The 17,165-nt window shown below is 45.6% G+C and overlaps 1 protein-coding gene across 1 annotated transcript in view; it reads right to left on the bottom strand.

The window, feature by feature from the left end:
- Positions 1-17,165, bottom strand: part of LOC140723104 (NACHT, LRR and PYD domains-containing protein 3-like) — a 60,295-nt gene that overhangs the window by 24,508 nt on the left and 18,622 nt on the right. The window contains exons 7-10 of the mRNA XM_073037729.1: positions 15,827-15,993; positions 11,405-11,576; positions 11,241-11,306; positions 4,832-6,587 (exon numbers count right to left, since the gene is read on the bottom strand). Of these exons, the coding sequence (XP_072893830.1) occupies positions 4,832-6,587; positions 11,241-11,306; positions 11,405-11,576; positions 15,827-15,993 (2,161 nt within the window). The remainder of the gene's footprint in view (positions 1-4,831; positions 6,588-11,240; positions 11,307-11,404; positions 11,577-15,826; positions 15,994-17,165) is intronic.

Consider the following 17,165-nt stretch of genomic DNA (forward strand, 5'->3'; position numbering starts at 1 on the left):
GGGGATGGGGATGAGAGATCCCACAGCAGGACGGAATGGGGAAGGGAGATCCCACAGAAGGAAGGGGGATGGGGAAGAGGGATCCCACGGGAGGAAGGGGGATGGGGATGAGAGATCCCACAGAAGGAAGAGGGATGGGGGAGAGAGATCCCACCCGAGGAAAGGGGATGCTGAGGAGAGATCCAACAGCAGGAAGCTGGAGTGGGAACAGAGAGCCCAGAGGATGAAAGGAGGATGGAAAAGTGAGATCCCACAGGTGGATTGCTACCCGTGCCACGTGCTAGTGAGGCTAGAAATAGGAAGATAATGCAGCTAAATACGTGGCTGAGGGGATGGTGCATGAGGGTGGGGTTCATGTTTCTGGACAATTGGGCTTTCTTCCAGGGGAGGTGGGACCAGTTCGAATTGGGCAGTTTGCACCTGAACTGGAGGGGACTAACATCCTAGCCGGTGGGTTAGCAAGTTCTGCTCCGGGGGTTTTAAACTAGTTTGCAGGGGGAGGGGGCAGAGTGTTAGAGCAGATAGTGAGGTGGAGGAGGATAAGGGTCATGCGAGGACTGCTTGTATAGACAGATATCAATGGTTTGTACGTGATAGAAATGTTCTCAGGTACATCTATTTCGATGCAAGGAGTATTGTAGGTAAGGCAGATGAGTTTAGGGCGTGGATTGGCACATGATGATATCGACATTATTGCTATTAGTAAGACTTGGTTGAGGAGGGGCAGGACTGGCAGCTTCATGTTCCGGGATTCCGTTGTTTCAGAGGTGATAGGACGGAGGGATGAAAGGGGGAGAAGTGGCATTACCAGTCAGGGAGAATATCACAGCTGTGCGTAGATGGGACAGCCCGGAGGAGTCGTCTACAGAGGCCGTATGGGTGGAGCTGAGGAACGGGAAAGGTGTGACCACACGAATAGGGTTGTATTATAGACCGCCCAATAGGCAGAGAGAATTGGAGGAGCAAATCTGTAGAGAGTTAGCAGACCAATGTAAGAAACAGAAAGTTGTAATCGTTAGGGGATTTTAACTTTCCACATATTGACGGGGACGCCCACTCTGAGAAAGGGTTAGATGGCATGGAGTTTGTCAAATGTGTTCAGGAAAGTTTTCTAAATCAATATATTGAGGTACCAACGAGAGAGGGTGCAGTACCTGATCCCCTATTAGGGAACCAGACAGGTCAGGTGACAGAAGTATATGTAAGCAAACATTTTGGGTCCAGTGACCATAATGTCATTAGTTTCAAGATAATTATGGATAAGGATAGGACTGGTCCACCAGTTAAGGTTCTGAATTGGAGAAGGGCCAATTTTGTGGAAATGAGAGAGGATATGGGAAGTGTGGATTGGGTTAAGTTGTTTTCTGGCAAGGATGTGTTTAGTAAATGGAACACCTTCAAGGGTGAAATTTTGAGAGTGCAGAGTTTGCATGTTCCTGCCAGGATTAAAGGCAAAGTTAACAGGCATAGGGAACCTTGGTTTACAAGTGATATTGGTGATCTGGTTAAGTAGGTGTTTAGCAGGTATAGGCCACAAGGAACAAATGAGATACTTGAAGAGTATAGAAAATGTAAGCGAATACTAAAGAAGGAAATCAGGAAGGCAAAAAGAAGACATGAGGTTGCTTTGGCAGATAATGTGAAGGTAAACCCAAAGGGTTTCTACAAGTATATTGAGAGTAAAAGGATAGTAAAGGACAAAATTGTTCCCCTAGAAGATCAGAGTGGTCGTCTATGTGTGGAGCCTCACGAGATGGGGGAGATCTTAAACATTTTTTTGCGTCAGTGTTTACTCAGGAAACTGGCATAGCGGATATGGAATTAAGGCAAACAAACAGTAGTGTTATGGAACATATAGAGATTGAAGAGGACGAGATGCTTGCTGCCTTACAGTGAATAAAGGTAGATAAATCTCTGGGCCTGACATGATATTTTCTCTGACCTCGAGAGAGACTAGTGTAGAAATTGCAGGGGCCCTGGCAGAAATATTTAAAATGTCCTCAGCCACGGGTGCGGTGCCGGAGGATTGGAGGGTAGCTCATGTTGTTCCGTTGTTTGAAAAAGGCTCCAAAAGTACACCAGGTAATTACAGGCCAGTGAGCCTGACATCAGTAGTAGGTAAATTATTGGAAGGTGTTCTGAGAGATCGGATATACAAGGATTTGGACAGCCAAGGGCTGATTAAAGATAGTCATCATGGCTTTGTATGTGGTAGATCATGTTTAATGAATCTTGTAGTGTTTTTCGAGGAGGTTACCAAGAATGCATATGAAGGAAAGGCTGTGGATGTTGTCTACATTGACTTTTGTAAGGCCTTTGACAAGGTCCCACCTAAGAGGTTAGTTCTAAAGGTCTATACACTCGGTATCCATGGAGATGTTGTAAACTGGATTTGAATTGGCTGGGTGGGAGAAGACAGAGAGTGGTAGTGGATGATTGCTTCTCAGACGGAGGCCTGTGACTAGTGGTGTGTCTCAGGGATCTGTGCTGGGACCATTGTTGTTTGTTGTCTATATCAATGATCTAGATGATAATGTGATAAATTGGATCAGCAGGTTTGTGGATGACACTAAGATAGAGGCGTTGTGGACAGCGAGGAAGGCTTTCAAAGCTTACAGAAGGATCTGGACCAACTGGAAAAATGGGCCAGAAAATGGCAGATGGAATTTAATGCAGACAAGTGTGAGGTGTTCCATTTTGGAAGGACAAATCAAGGTACGACAAACACGATAAACGGTAGGGCACTGAAGAGTGTGGAGGAACAGAGGGATCTGGGTTTTAGATACGTAAGTCCCTGAAAGTGGCGTCACAGGTAGACAGGGTTGTAAAGAAGGCTTTTGGCATCCTGGCATTCATAAATCAAAGTACTGAGTATAGGAGTTGGGATGTTATGGTGAGGTTGTATAAGACATTGGTGAGGCCAAATTTGGAGAATTGTGTGCAGTTCTGATCACCTAACTATAGGAAGGATATCAGTAAGTTTGAAAAAGTGCAGAGAAGGTTTACTAGGATGTTGCTTGGTCTTCAGGAGTTGAGTTACAAGGAAAGATTGAACAGGTTAGGACTTTATTCCTTGGAGGGTAGAAGAATGAGGGGAGGTTTGATAGAGGTTTACAGAATTATGAGGGTATAGACAGGGTAAATGCGAATAGGCATAGATTAGGAGAGATAAAAATGAGAAGACATGTCTTCAGCGTGAAAGGGGAAAGGTTTGGGGGGAGAATTAGGAGGAACTTCTTCACTCAGAGGGTGGTGAGAGTGTGGAACGAGCTGCCATCTGATGTGGAAAATGTGGACACTCTTAAGCTTTAAGAATAAATTGGATAGATACATGGATGGGAGAGGACTGGAGGGTTATGGACTGGGTGCAGGTCAATGGGACTAGTGGAATAAGGTTTTGGTACAGACTAGAAGGACCGAATGGCTTGTTTTCTGTGCTGTAGTGTTCTATGATTTTATGATTCTATGGGGAGGAGAGTTCCCACAGGCGAAAGGGGGATGGGGAAGAGAGATCCCAAAGGAGGAAGGGGGATGGGGAAGAGAAATCCCACAGGAGGAAGGGGGATGGGGAAGAGAAATCCCACAGGAGGAAGGGGGATGGGGAAGAGAGATCCCACAGGAGGAAGGAGGATGGGGAAGAGAAATCCCACAGGAGGAAGGGGGATGGGGAAGAGAGATCCAACAGGAGGAGGGGGATACAGAGAGAGATTAAACAGGATGAAGGGGGAACGGGTTGAGTGATCGGCCAGGAGGAGGCGGGATGTGAAAGAGAGTTCCCACAGGAGGATGTGGGATTGGGAAGAGAAATCTCACAGGAGGAAGGGGGTTGAGGAAGAGAAATTCCACAGGACAATGGGGCATTCCAAAGAGAGATCCGACAGGAAGAAGTCCATGGGGGAGAGAGATCCCACAGGAGGAAAGGGTATGGGGAAGCGAGTTTCAACAGCAGGAAGGGATGGGGAAGAGAAATCCATAGAAGGAAGGGGGATGTGGAAGAGCGATCTCATAGGTGAAAGGGCGATGGGGAAGAGAGATCCCACAGGAGGAAGAGGGATGGGGAGGAGATATCCCACAGGAGGAAGAAGGGTGGGGAGGAGAGCTCTCACAGGAAGGGGTGGGGTATTGTGTGGAAAAGACATCCCATAGGAGGATGAGAAAAGAGTATTAGAGAGCCCACAGGAGGAATGGGGTTGGTGGCGAGATTCCAAAGAATGGAAGGGGGATTGGGATGAGAGGTCCCACAGGAGGATTCCAAGGGTAAACGATAATCCTACAAGACGAGAGGATGCAGAAATTTTTTGTACATGTGTGTTGGGTCTGAACAGAGGCCCAGAGGAGATGCGCCCTCGCTCTTTGCGTATCTGGAAGTGAGCAAAGTCACACACGGGGAAGGGCAGTGGGAGGACAATCTCACAATGGTATTTCTTTCCTTCTCACTGGGACAGTCTGCTGACGGTCTCTTGTCCCTCACCGGGAAGGGGGTGTGAATCTCTGACCCACCTGCTGCAGTCTTTGTTGGTCTGGGTGTCAGTAACAGTGAGAAGGAACATTGTCAATGGACGTGTCACAGGCAGTGAGAAACACGGCCATTCCTGTGATTTACTACCATTAAACCAATGGCCGTTGTTCACTGATCTGATGAAGTCTCCAACATCCCTTCACAAGGAACCACAGAACCCTCCCGTCCTGGGGGAATTACTGACTGATCCCCGTGGGCATTTGTCACAATTCTTCACAATCTGATTTACTACAAATTTACCGAAATTCCTTTGCTTTGAAACAACACGACGAGACAGTATCACAGTTCAGAGTGAGAGATAAATCACGTTACCCCAATGCCTGGCACTTGTGCAGCCCGGGTCCCAGCCGCTGGATTCCTTCACACTGAATGTGGCAGTTCTCCAGGTCGAGGTGTTTTATTGTATCACAGAGTCCGATGACATGAGACAGGACTGCGCAGTCAATCGGGGTCAGTGTCATTCCACTGAATGAAAGTGTTTCCACAGATCCCAGTGCGGCCTCAGCCAGTCCACGATTCTGAGATTCAAACAGATAGTGCAATGTGTTCAGGAGGCTCCTTTTACCAGTTTCACTCCTCGTGTTTCCACACTGGCGTTTAACCTCCTCCTTCACCCAGTCAATCACCCGGCAGGTTGTTTCATGAGGAAATGGACCCAAAAACTCCTCCAGGCGTCGAGCTGTCATTGGGTTGGAGAGACCAGCAACGAAACGGAGAAATACCTCAAATCGCCCATCTGTCGTGCTGTGGGCTTCAGTGAGAAATTTCAGGATATCCCCGGGATGTGGATTCAGGAATTGTGCGACTGCAGCTACAAACTCTTGGATGGTGAGGTGTGGGAATGTGTACACCACACACCGGGCTGAATCCTCTCTCTCCAAAAGTTCCATCAGGAACCCGGACAGGAACTGGGAAGGCTGCAGAGTGTAATTGATCAAATCTCCATCTGTAAACACAATCTTCCTCTCGAACACTCCTCTGAAGGCCATCTGACCAACCCTGAGTAACACATCACGGGGGCTCTCAATCTCACGGCCGTGGTTTTTCAGGATGTTGTAAATATAGTAGCAGTACAGTTGGGTGATGGTCTTGGGAACTCGCTGTGGGTCCCTGACTCTTTGTGTGAAGAAGGGGCCCAGTGCCAGAGCGAGGATCCAGCAGTAGGAGGGGTTGTAGCTCATGGTGTACAGGATCTCGTTCTCCTTCACGTGTTTGAAAACAGCTTCTGCCACTGTCTGATCTTCAAAATACCTGATGAAATATTCCTTCCGTTCCTCACCAACAAATCCCAGGATTTCAGCCCAGACACTGATATCCGCCTTTTCCAATAAATGTAACGCAGTGGGACGGGTGGTCACCAGCACTGAACACCCTGGGAGCAGCTTGCCCTGGATTAAACTGTACACAATGTCAGACACTTCACACCGCCACTCGGGATCTGGGCACTGGTGCTTGGGTTCTGTATCTCTCCGACTGTCAGCAAAATCGATTTTGTGCTTGAATTCATCCAAACCATCGAATACGAACAGCAGTCCCTCTGTCTGTTTCCAGATCTCTCCCAGGATATTCCCAAAGTAGGGGTAATGATGCAGAATCAGTTCTTTCAGGTTTATTCTACAGTTAATGGAGTTTAAATCCCGGAATTTGAAACTGAAGACAAACTGGAATTGTTGGTATATCTTCCCCGTGGCCCAGTCGTAAACAATTTTTTGTACCATTGTTGTTTTCCCGATCCCCGGGACTCCGGCCACTGCTGCGGACATCCCGGATTTGTTTCCAAAGAAACATCTTTCCAATTTTTGAAGAAAGCTCTTCTTGAATAACTGATCAGTCTGGATTTTTTCCAGCTCTCCGCGGAGATGTTTCTCTCTCCACTCCTCGTGGACTCTGCCTCTTGCCAGCAGCTCATGTTCCACCAGTCTCCGATCTCGAACAGTAGAAATGACCGTGAGCTCAGCGTATCGATCAACCAGCTGGAAAACCTTCACCTTTTCCCTTATCAGGATTGTGTTCACTCTCAGTTTTTCAGTTTCTGCCCGCAGAGTCTCCTGGTGTTTCCTTCGAACATCTTATGACGGACAGAAATAGGTTGTCAGTGCCTGATCTGATGAACATGGAGCTCACAACATATTTTATTTAATAAAAAAACTACTCGTTAAAAACACTGTTTGTGTGAAATCGGGTGATCAGAGATTACAGTGTCTGAAAATGAACGATGGCCCAGAAACAGTTCTGATCTGATTCAGATTCGCTGTTAAAGGCTCCACTGTCCCCTCTGTTGGTAGTTTGCAGATTCCCCGGTGTTCCAGCCAGCACCAAGTGCACACGTGATTCTGGAGAGGAGAGTGTTGTGTGGAGCGGGTGGTTTCACTGCTTTCACTGCTCAGCTTCTGCTGAACTGTGCAACCCTGCAGAGGGTAACAGTGGGGGGTGAGGGGGGCATTTACGTGCTCTACTGACTTTTCCTTCTCTCACAATGGACCCCATGTTCTTGACACTCCTTTAGGATGAAGCTGTCAGTACTGAGCCATAGAAAAGGAACATAATTTCAGTTTCCTTTTCCAGGCTGAGCCAGTCGCGAAGTAACACACCCCGCACTGGTCTACAGTCTCTTATTCTCCGAGGAGCCGGTACATGAACTCAGGCAATTCCCCTATGATGTGCGGAAGAGCAGGAAGCTGAAGAGGATGGCAGCGGTAAAAGGGAACTCTAAAGTCAGGAGGGCAGGTAGGCGATTCTGTGGACACCGATGGTACTTTGCCTCTCAGGTGCCATTGTCCGAAATGTTTCTGGACGCGTCCACAATATCCTGAGAAGGGAGGTTGAGCAGCCAGAAGTCGTGACAAACATTGGTAACAACGACATAGGAAAAGCAAAGGGAGGAGGTCTGGAAAACGGAACACAGGGGGTTAGGAAAAAAGCTGAGGAACAGGACCTCAAAAGTAGTGATCTCAGGATTGCTGCCTGTGCCACCCGACAGTGGCAATAGGAATAGAGTGAGGTGGCAGAGAAATGTGTGGCAGAGCATTTGGAGCAGGGGGCAGGGATTCAGATTTCTGGATAATTGGGACCACTTCCGGGGTAGGTAGGACCTGTACAAAAGGCACGGGTTGCACGTGAATCCGATGAGGACCAATATTCTTACGGGCAGATTTACTGGAGCTGTTGGGAGCGTTTTAACCTAAAATGGCCGGGGGACTGGAACTAGGATGATAGAACTGTGGATGAATTAGCAGTTTTACAAGTAGATGATGGGTTTAACATGAATGTAAGGAAGGACAAGCCAATGACTGGGTTCAAATACAGACAGAGCAAACTGTTAAATTGTACCGCATAGACAAAATTCAAAATGGTGCAGATGGAGAACTGAACGCATTGCATTTAAATACACGCAGCATTTAGAATAAGGTGGACGAACTCTTGGCGGAGTTAGAGATTGGTCGGTATGACGTTGTGGGCATCAATGAGTCGTGGCTGAAAGAAGACCATAGTTGGAAGCTTAATGTTAAAGGATAAACGTATTATCGAAAGGACTGGCAGGAAGGCATAGGCGGTGGTGGTGTGGCTGTGTTGGTTCAAGATGGAATCACATCTTGTTAAAGAGGTTACATCGGGTTAGAGAATGTTGAATCTTTGTGGGTGGAGATAAGAAACTACAGGGGTTAAAAAAAGCTTTATGGGAATCTTATATTGGCCTGCAAATAGTAGCGAAGGTGTGGGGTTGAGATTGCAAAGGGAGCTGGGAAAGGCATGTCATCAAGGTGATGACATAATTCAATATGCACGGGGAATTCGAAAATCAAACAAACTTCAGGAGTCGGATCACAAGAGAGGGAATTTATTGAATACCTACTAGAGAGCGTTTTAGAGCAGCTTGTGCTTGACGCTACTCAGGAAAATTCTGTCTTTGATTGGGTGTTATGTAATAGCTCGGATCTTATAAGGGAGCTTAATGCAAAAGAACACTGAAATGGTAGTGATCATAATATGAGTGAATTCATACTGCAGTTTGAGAGGGAGAAGCATAGCTTACGGTATCAGTATCGCTATGGATTAAAGCGAATTACAGAGGCACGAGAGAGAAGCTTACCCAGATAGATTGGAGAAGGATACTAGTGGAGATAACGGCAGAGCAGAGATGGTTGAAGCTTCGGGGAATAGGTCTCAAGTTGCAGGATAGATCCGTCCCACGGAGGAAGAAGTTCTCAAGTGTCATGTGCAGGCAACCATGGTTGACAAAGGAAGTTAAGGACTGCATAAAAGCCAACGAAAGGGCATGCAAGAGAACAAAAGTGAGGGAAAGTTGGATGAATAGAAAACTTTTAAAATCCAACAAAATGCAACTAAAAAAGCGATAAGAAGGGAAAAGATGAAATATGAGGGCAGAAAAGCCAATAATATAAAACAGGATAATAAACACCTTTTTCAGGAATATAAAGAGTAAAAGGGAGGTGAGAGTTGATAGTGGAACACTGGAAAATGATGGCAGTGAGATAGTAATGGTGGACAAACAAATGGCAGAATAGCTTAATGTGTGCTTTGCATATATCTTCACTGTGGAAGATGCTAGCAGCATGCAGTGGTCTGCGAGTGACAGGCAGTAGGAGTGAGTGCCATTGCTATTTCAAAAGAAAAAAGTTCCCGGCATACTGAAAGCCCTTAAGGTGCAAAGTCACCTGGGCCAGAAAGACTACATCCCAGAGATCTGACAAAGGTTGCTGAAGGGATGACGGATGGATTGGTCATGATCTTTGAAGAATCACTTGATTCGGGCATGGTCCCAGAGGACCGGAAGATTGCAATTGTCACTCTAGTCTTTAAGAAGGGGGGAAGGCAAAAGAAGGAAAATTATAGGCCAGTTAGCCAAACCTCAGCGACTGGGAAAGAGTTGGAGTCTCTTACTAAGGTTGAGGTTTCGAGGTACTTTGAGACTAATGACAAAATAAGTCAGCAATGGTTCTGTTAGATTTCACGGTGGAAGTAAGAAGCAGGCTGGCCAAAGGAGAGTCAGTGGATGCCATTTACTTGGATTTTCAGAAAGCATTTGATGAGGTGCCGCACACGAACCTGATTAACCAAATAAAAATATATGACGTCACAGGAAAGATACTGGCCCGTGTAGCGGAATTGCTGACAGTCAGCAGACAGCGAGTGGGAATAAAAGGGGCCTTTTTCTGATTGACTGCCAGTGACTGGTGGTGTTCCACAGGGATCATTATTGGGACCGCTGCTTTTCAGATTGTTTGTCAATTATTTAGATGATGGAATAAATGTATTTGTGGCAAAGTTTGCGGATGATACAAAGATAGGTGGAGAGGTAGGTACAGCGATTGCAACAGGACAGAGGCCGACGGGAATGTCTGTTTATCAAACTCACAGAGGCCTCTGGGTACAGATCCCAAGACCGGGAAGGTGCCGGGTGTTGTGACAAACGCAAATTGCTTCCTGTCCTCCAGCCACAGCAACAAAAACCTGTCTCCCAGACTCTGACAGTCTCTAAACAGGCCTCTAAAGAGACGTATGCAGGCTCTCAGAGTGAAATAACAACAAAAACCTGTCTCCCAGACTCTGACAGTCTCTAAATAGGCCTCTAAAGTGACGTATTCAGACTCTCAGTGTGAAATAACAACAAAAACCTGTCTCCCAGACTCTGACAGTCTCTAAACAGGCCTCTAAAGATACATATTCAGACTCTCAGTGTGAAATAACAACAAAAACCTGTCTCCCAGACTCTGACAGTCTCTAAACAGGCCTCTAAAGATACGTATTTAGACTCTCAGTGTGAAATAACAACAAAAACCTGTCTCCCAGACTCTGACAGTCTCTAAACAGGCCTCTAAAGACAGGTATTCAGACTCTCAGAGTGAAATAACAACAAAAACCTGTCTCCCAGACTCTGACAGTCTCTAAACAGGTCTCTAAAGACAGGTATTCAGACTCTCAGAGTGAAATAACAACAAAAACCTGTCTCCCAGACTCTGACAGTTTCTACACAGGCCTCTAAAGAGACGTATTCAGACTCTCAGTGTGAAATAACAACAAAAACCTGTCTCCCAGACTCTGACAGTCTCTAAACAGGTCTCTAAAGACAGGTATTCAGACTCTCAGAGTGAAATAACAACAAAAACCTGTCTCCCAGACTCTGACAGTCTCTAAACAGGCCTCTAAAGAGACGTATTCAGACTCTCAGAGTGAAATAACAACAAAAACCTGTCTCCCAGACTTTGACAGTCTCTAAACAGGCCTCTAAAGAGACGTATGCAGACTCTCAGAGTGAAATAACAACAAAATCCTGTCTCCCAGACTCTGACAGTCTCTAAACAGGCTCTATAGAGACGTATTCAGACTCTCAGAGTGAAATAACAACAAAAACCTGTCTCCCAGACTCTGACAGTCTCGAAACAGGCCTCTATGGAGACGTATTCAGACTCTCAGAGTGAAATAACAACAAAAACCTGTCTCCCAGACTCTGACAGTCTCGAAACAGGCCTCTATGGAGACGTATTCAGACTCTCAGAGTGAAATAACAACAAAAACCTGTCTCCCAGACTCTGACAGTCTCGAAACAGGCCTCTATGGAGACGTATTCAGACTCTCAGAGTGAAATAACAACAAAAACCTGTCTCCCAGACTCTGACAGTCTCTAAACAGGCCCCTAAAGAGATGTATTCAGACTCTCAGTGTGAAATACAGACTTAGAGCTTTCCAGTCCATCGCTTACCTTTCAGATGCTTGGGCACTTCAGATAAACCCCGCTCAGTGTCCATGTAGGTGAACTGGCCGTCACCTGTTCAAACAGATTAACCTGCATGAAGTCTGTTCTGTGTAATACTGTAAATTCATCAGCATTTACATCTGTAACACACAGTGTATTGTTCACCGTACCACGTTCCCGGATTTCATTCAATATTCTGCTCAGCTTCGGTAAATGATGATGTAGTTTCACAAAGGATTCCCACATCACCCTCCGGGCCCCGGAGCCCCTCTCCCTCACCAGATCCAGGAGGAGTTTGGAAGCGCCCGCTCGGTTTCCCTTTGCCGCGAGTTCAGTCACGCTCTGTAATGAACAATGGGGAATATATTGAGGAGCGGAAGGATGGGTACAAATTTACCCTGAACATAGACTGAATCTGTTCACCACAGATCACTATGAGCCATTGAAGTGTTCATAGCGGGCAAGATTTAGGCAGAGCAGACATAGTGTGAGTGAGCCACAGATAGAGTGGGGAGCTTAGTCTTGTGTCAGAGAGGGTTCGGTGAGCAGAGGCGGAAGCCTCTGTGATATTCTCTGGGAATATATTTAGGTAGATTTTGGGTAATATTTTACCTCTTTTTCACAGTTAGAACAGTGGGAATGCCAAGCAGGATAGTGAAATGCTCTTCATACAGGGTGTGGCAAGGGGAGACATTCAGTGTCCCCAACAACTACACCTTCAGGAATGCTTCTTACAGACTGTGCTAAGGAATTGGAGCTGGAGCTGGATGAACCCGGGATCATTTAAAAGGCTGAGAGGTTGACTGACAGGCTGTACAGGGAGGGAGCTATACCCAAGGGGCAGGACACAGATAACTGGGTGACTGTAAGAAGGGGGAAGGGAGCAGGCAGCAACTGCAGGAAATTCCTCTGTAACAGGTATACGGATTTCAGTTTCGCGATATGGCCTAGCAGAGGACAGCCACGGCGATTATGCCTCTGGCTCTGAGTGTGGCTTTGTTACTCAGAAGGGATGAGAATTGCTGAGCTGCACTGACAGAGGGAATTCAATGGTTAGGAGAACAGACTGGAGATTCTATTTATGAGAACAAGATTTCTGGATGGTGTGTTGCCAAGGTCAGAGATATCTTGCATTGAGTCTGAAACATTCTTCAGGGAAGGGTGAGCTGCTGAGGTCGTGGTTCACGTTGGTACCAATGACAAGAGTAGGAACTGTAATGAGGTCCTGCAAGGTGATTTCATGGAGTTGGGGGTAAGCTGCAAGGGTAGGTACTATGGTGTTCTCAGGATTGCTACCTATAAAACGTGTGAATGAGGCCTGAAATAGGACGATAATACAGTCTAACGTGTGGCTGATGAGATGGTGCATTATGGAGGGCTTCAGATGTTTGGATGATTGGGCGCTCTTCCAAGGAAGATAGGACCTGTAGAGGCATGATCGTTTTCTAGCCAAACTAGTGGGGGACTGATAACCTTGCGGGAATGGTCGTTAGCGGCATCGGGATGGGGTGGTGTTAAACTAGAGTTGCAGGGGGATGAAGAGCTAGACTGGATAATGGAGTGGCTGTCTGGGAAATATGTTGTTAAGTCGACTTACAGAGTCAGGACACTAAACATAGTGAAACTAATGTTCTGAGTTGCATATTATTTCAATGCAAGGAGGAAAGGCAGATGAGCCTAGAGCATTGGTTAGCACATTGAATTACAGCATTGTAACTATTGATGTGATTTGGTAGGAAGCGGTGTAGTCTGGCTTTTCAGCACTCCAGCGTTCCGTTGCGTTAGAACTGATTCAATGGAGCGGGAGGAATTAAAGAAGGAGAGGTGGCATCACTAGTCAGGAAAAATGTCCCTGCATTGCTCAGACAGGACAAACTGGAGGGCTCGTCTACTGACCTCATGGGTGAAACTGAACATTAAAACAAAGTGATGGGATTATATTATAGAGCACCCAACAGTCAATGGATTTAGAGGATCAAATTTGTAGAGAGATCACAGATAGTTGCATGAAACAGAAGGTTATGATGGTAGATAATTTTAACTTCCCATTTATCAACTGGGACACCCATATTGTAAAGGGCTGGATGTGACAGTGCTGATCAAATGAGTTCAAGGAAGTTTCTGTAATCAATATATTGAGGTCAGAACTATAGATCGTGCGTACAGGAATTCTATTAAGGAAAACGACAGTGCAAGTGACAGACATGTGTGCAGGTAAACACTATGGATCTGGTGCCATTAGTTTAAACATCATTATGGAACAGGGTAGGTCTGGTCTTCGGGTTAAGAATCTAAATTGGAGAAAGGCCAATTTTAATGGTATCAGAAAGGATCTGACGAAAGTGGATTGGGACAGGTTGTTTTCTGGTACAGATGTGCTTGCTAAGTGTGAGGCCTCCCAAACTGAAATTTTGAGAGTACAGAGTTCGAATGCATAAGTGACCACAAGTACAGAGTTTGAATGTTCGTGACAGAATAAAAGGCAAGGGTAACATGATTAGGGACTCGAAGGGTCAAATGAGATGCTTGATAAGTACAAGAAGTGCAAGAGTTACTAAAGGAGGAAATCTGGAGGGCTAAATTACGGCATGAGTTTGCTCTAGTAGACAAGGGAAAAGAGTAATCCCAAACTCTTCATCAAATATATTTGGAACAGAAGTATACCAATGGACAAAATTGGTCCTGTTGAAGTTCAGAGTGGGCCTTTATGCATGAAGCTGAAAATGGGGGGGAGATTTAAATTGCTTTTTTTTGCATTAATATTTACTCAGGAGATAAACAGAGTCTTTAAAATGAGGCAAAACGGCAGTGAAATCATGAACTCTACACAGAGTACGGATGAGGAGATATTTACTGTCTTGAAGCAGATTAGGGAGGATTAATCCCTCGGGCTTTCCTTCGTACCAGATTTGAGGCTAGTTCAGAGATTGTAGGTGCTCCAGTAAAGGTATTTAAAACGTCGGGTCGGATGCGGAAGTGTTGTAGCGTAGCTAATGTTGTTCTGCTGTTTGAAAAGACTGTAAGAATAAGCCAGGGAATCACAGGTTGGTGAGGCTAACACCAGTGGTGGTAAAGTTATTGGCATGAATTCTAAGGGACTGAATATGAGTATGTTCCTGGACAAGCATTGCTCAGGGATGGCCAACACTGATTTGTGCCTGGTGGATCCCGTCTAACCAATCTTATAGCTTCTCGAGGAAGTTACCAAGCAAATAATGAAAACAAGTCAGTGGATAATGTTTACATGAACTTCAGCAAGGCCATTGACAAGGTCCCTCATGGGAGCCTGGTCAATAAGATTAAGTTACTTGGCATTCATGACATAGTACTAAGTTAGTTTAGATATTGGATTCGCGAGAGAAGCTAAAAGAGATAGTAGAGGCTTGCTTCTCTGACTGGAGGTCTATGACTAGTGGTGTGCGGCAGGGGGCTGTACTGGGTCTGATGTTGTCTGTCATATATATCAAAGGTCCAGATGATAATGTGGTAAACTGGTTCAGCAAATCTGTCTCCAGTCCGAGTTCAGATCAATGGGATAATAGGATAATAGGTCGGTGTGGACTAGATGTGCAGACGAGTCTGTTGCTGTACTGTAGAGTTTGATGACTATGGCTAGGTCAAACTATGTCAGGGTCACTGTTGATTTTCCCTGGGGTACTTGCTGGTGAACCACAGTAGGTTCACTGCCAGGCTCTATGGGGGTCCAGTGTCAGCCTACACTGGGAATTGGAAGTGAGGAGCAGACAGCAAATTCAAGACTATTGTGCATGTGTGGCAGACCAAAGCCAACTAGTGGTAATGCTGAGTAAGAAGTTTGGACTGAAATTGTCAGCTGCCTCACGTGCAGTATAGTTTTCGGTATGGTGTGTGTCTCTTCACGAAAATTCGTTCTCAGTGGCAATAGATGAATGCACTCCAGTAGCACAAAAACTATTGGAAAGCTGCTTCTTTGTAATTCTGTGTTAGCTGTAGATGCTTGGAATATTTTCAGTGATACTAATGTTGCACTTCCCAATGTAAACAGGAAATGTTTTGGTAATTCCAAACCCAAATTGGAAGAGTCATAAGGAACAGAAGGTAACAGAACCATGAGGCATGATGGGATAGTGTTCAAAAAAAGGGTCAGTAGTTCAAATGAGAGACAATAGTCAGTGTTCCCTGGTCAACCGAAAGAGGGTTTGAAGTTAGACTCGTGAAATGAGCTGAGAAATACGTCACTATATATTTGATTTGTGGGAAACCCGTGGGTCATCTGGAGAACACAGATTCGTGAATGGTCATTAAGGTTGGACATTGGGAACATGATGTGGTGTCAGACTGAGTGGTGTAAAGTGGTTCTCTGTCCACTTGCAATGTCCAGCAAGTGTCATATCACTAAATTCACCTCTCAGTCAGCCTTTCTAAAATTGAACATGGCCAGAAAACTGGAGAGTGGTTTGTATTGGTGCATTAAGTTTCAGGGTTTCCACAGATGAAAACTCTTTTCTTGAAGCATTACAGGATTTTCACAGCCCAGAGATGTCGTTACACCGGTTCTGTCGGTCTGTGATTGATTCAGTAGAATCTACACTGTCTATGTTCCTCCCACTTACATGATACTCTGGCCCGGTGAAGTGATCCTCGCCCATTAACATGAAGCTGACTCCCTCCACACCCTCCTCAATCGCCTGTTCCAGTCGCTCCATGTAGAATCTCGTCAACTGGAACAGTTGGTGATCATCACAATTTGACAGGAAGGTGGAGATGGCGGAGTTCAGATCTGTAGTCAATCATAGAACGTAAAATAGTAGAGTGTGCCATGCATATGCGGACACGATGCCAATTTAAACCAATCCCATCTTCAGCAACATGATGAATATCCCTCCGTTCTCAGCCTACTCATGAGTTCAAACGCCTCTCAGATGCTGCTGAGTATCTGTTTCCAGTCCCTCCCTCGGCAGCTCATTCCAGACACTGATCACTCTCTGTGGAAAACATACATCCAAAATCCCCTTTAAACTTTACTCTCTAACCTTAAATCTATTCACTCCATAGCCTGGTATTTGCACCGAGTCACAGACTATCGAACTGTGCTGTGCCGCTGATAAATTTATGAACCTCTCTCCGACGCTCCAGAGAGAGCAATCCAAGCTTGTTCGACCTCTGCCGGAAGTCAATATTCTGTAATCATGGTTAAACTCGTCTGCACCCTCGCCACAGCCTCCACATTATTCTCGTGATGTGGCTACCAGATTTGTGCACAATACTGAGATTGTCTTTTAAGCAAAGTTCATCCAGTTACAGCACAACTTTCGAAAATACAGACTCACACATAAACTCGCCGTTAGCACACTGCCAATTGTGTTCCCACTTTCAGGGAGCTATGTACATCCATCACAAGACCCGTCTGTACATCAACCTTCCTAACGGTACCAGCATTAACTGCGCGCATCGCTCGCGAACTTGACCTCCACGGTGCAACTCCTCACATTTGCCCGAATTAACTGTACTTGGTGACGCTTTATTAAGGTTTCTAATTGGAAGCTGAATATTTTGACAACAGTCCCAAACTTACACAACTCTGCTGAGTCTGTAAATCGACGAATCAGTCCACCTATGTGATTCTATATATTATAAGATTCTATCTTATGTAATCATTTTGAGTAATACACAGTTTATTATTAAGTTATTTACATCACACACGACGCATAACGAGCCAGTGATCCTTGAGGAGAATATTGGTCACAGATCTTCACGCAGAAGAACACTCCTCCAGTTCTGACTCTATTTTATGTGCCCAAGACAACACTGAAATCAATGTACAAAGTCTCCGCTGAAGATTCCTCAACCCGCATCGTCGATTGTTGATTTCCCTCTATAGATGTTGCCTGACCTGCTGAGCTCCTCCACCATTTTGTGCGTTGCCCTTTCTACTTACCCTCTTGTTTACTT

Source organism: Hemitrygon akajei, unplaced genomic scaffold (genome assembly GCF_048418815.1).
Source record: "Hemitrygon akajei unplaced genomic scaffold, sHemAka1.3 Scf000100, whole genome shotgun sequence".
NCBI classification, from domain to species: domain Eukaryota; kingdom Metazoa; phylum Chordata; class Chondrichthyes; order Myliobatiformes; family Dasyatidae; genus Hemitrygon; species Hemitrygon akajei.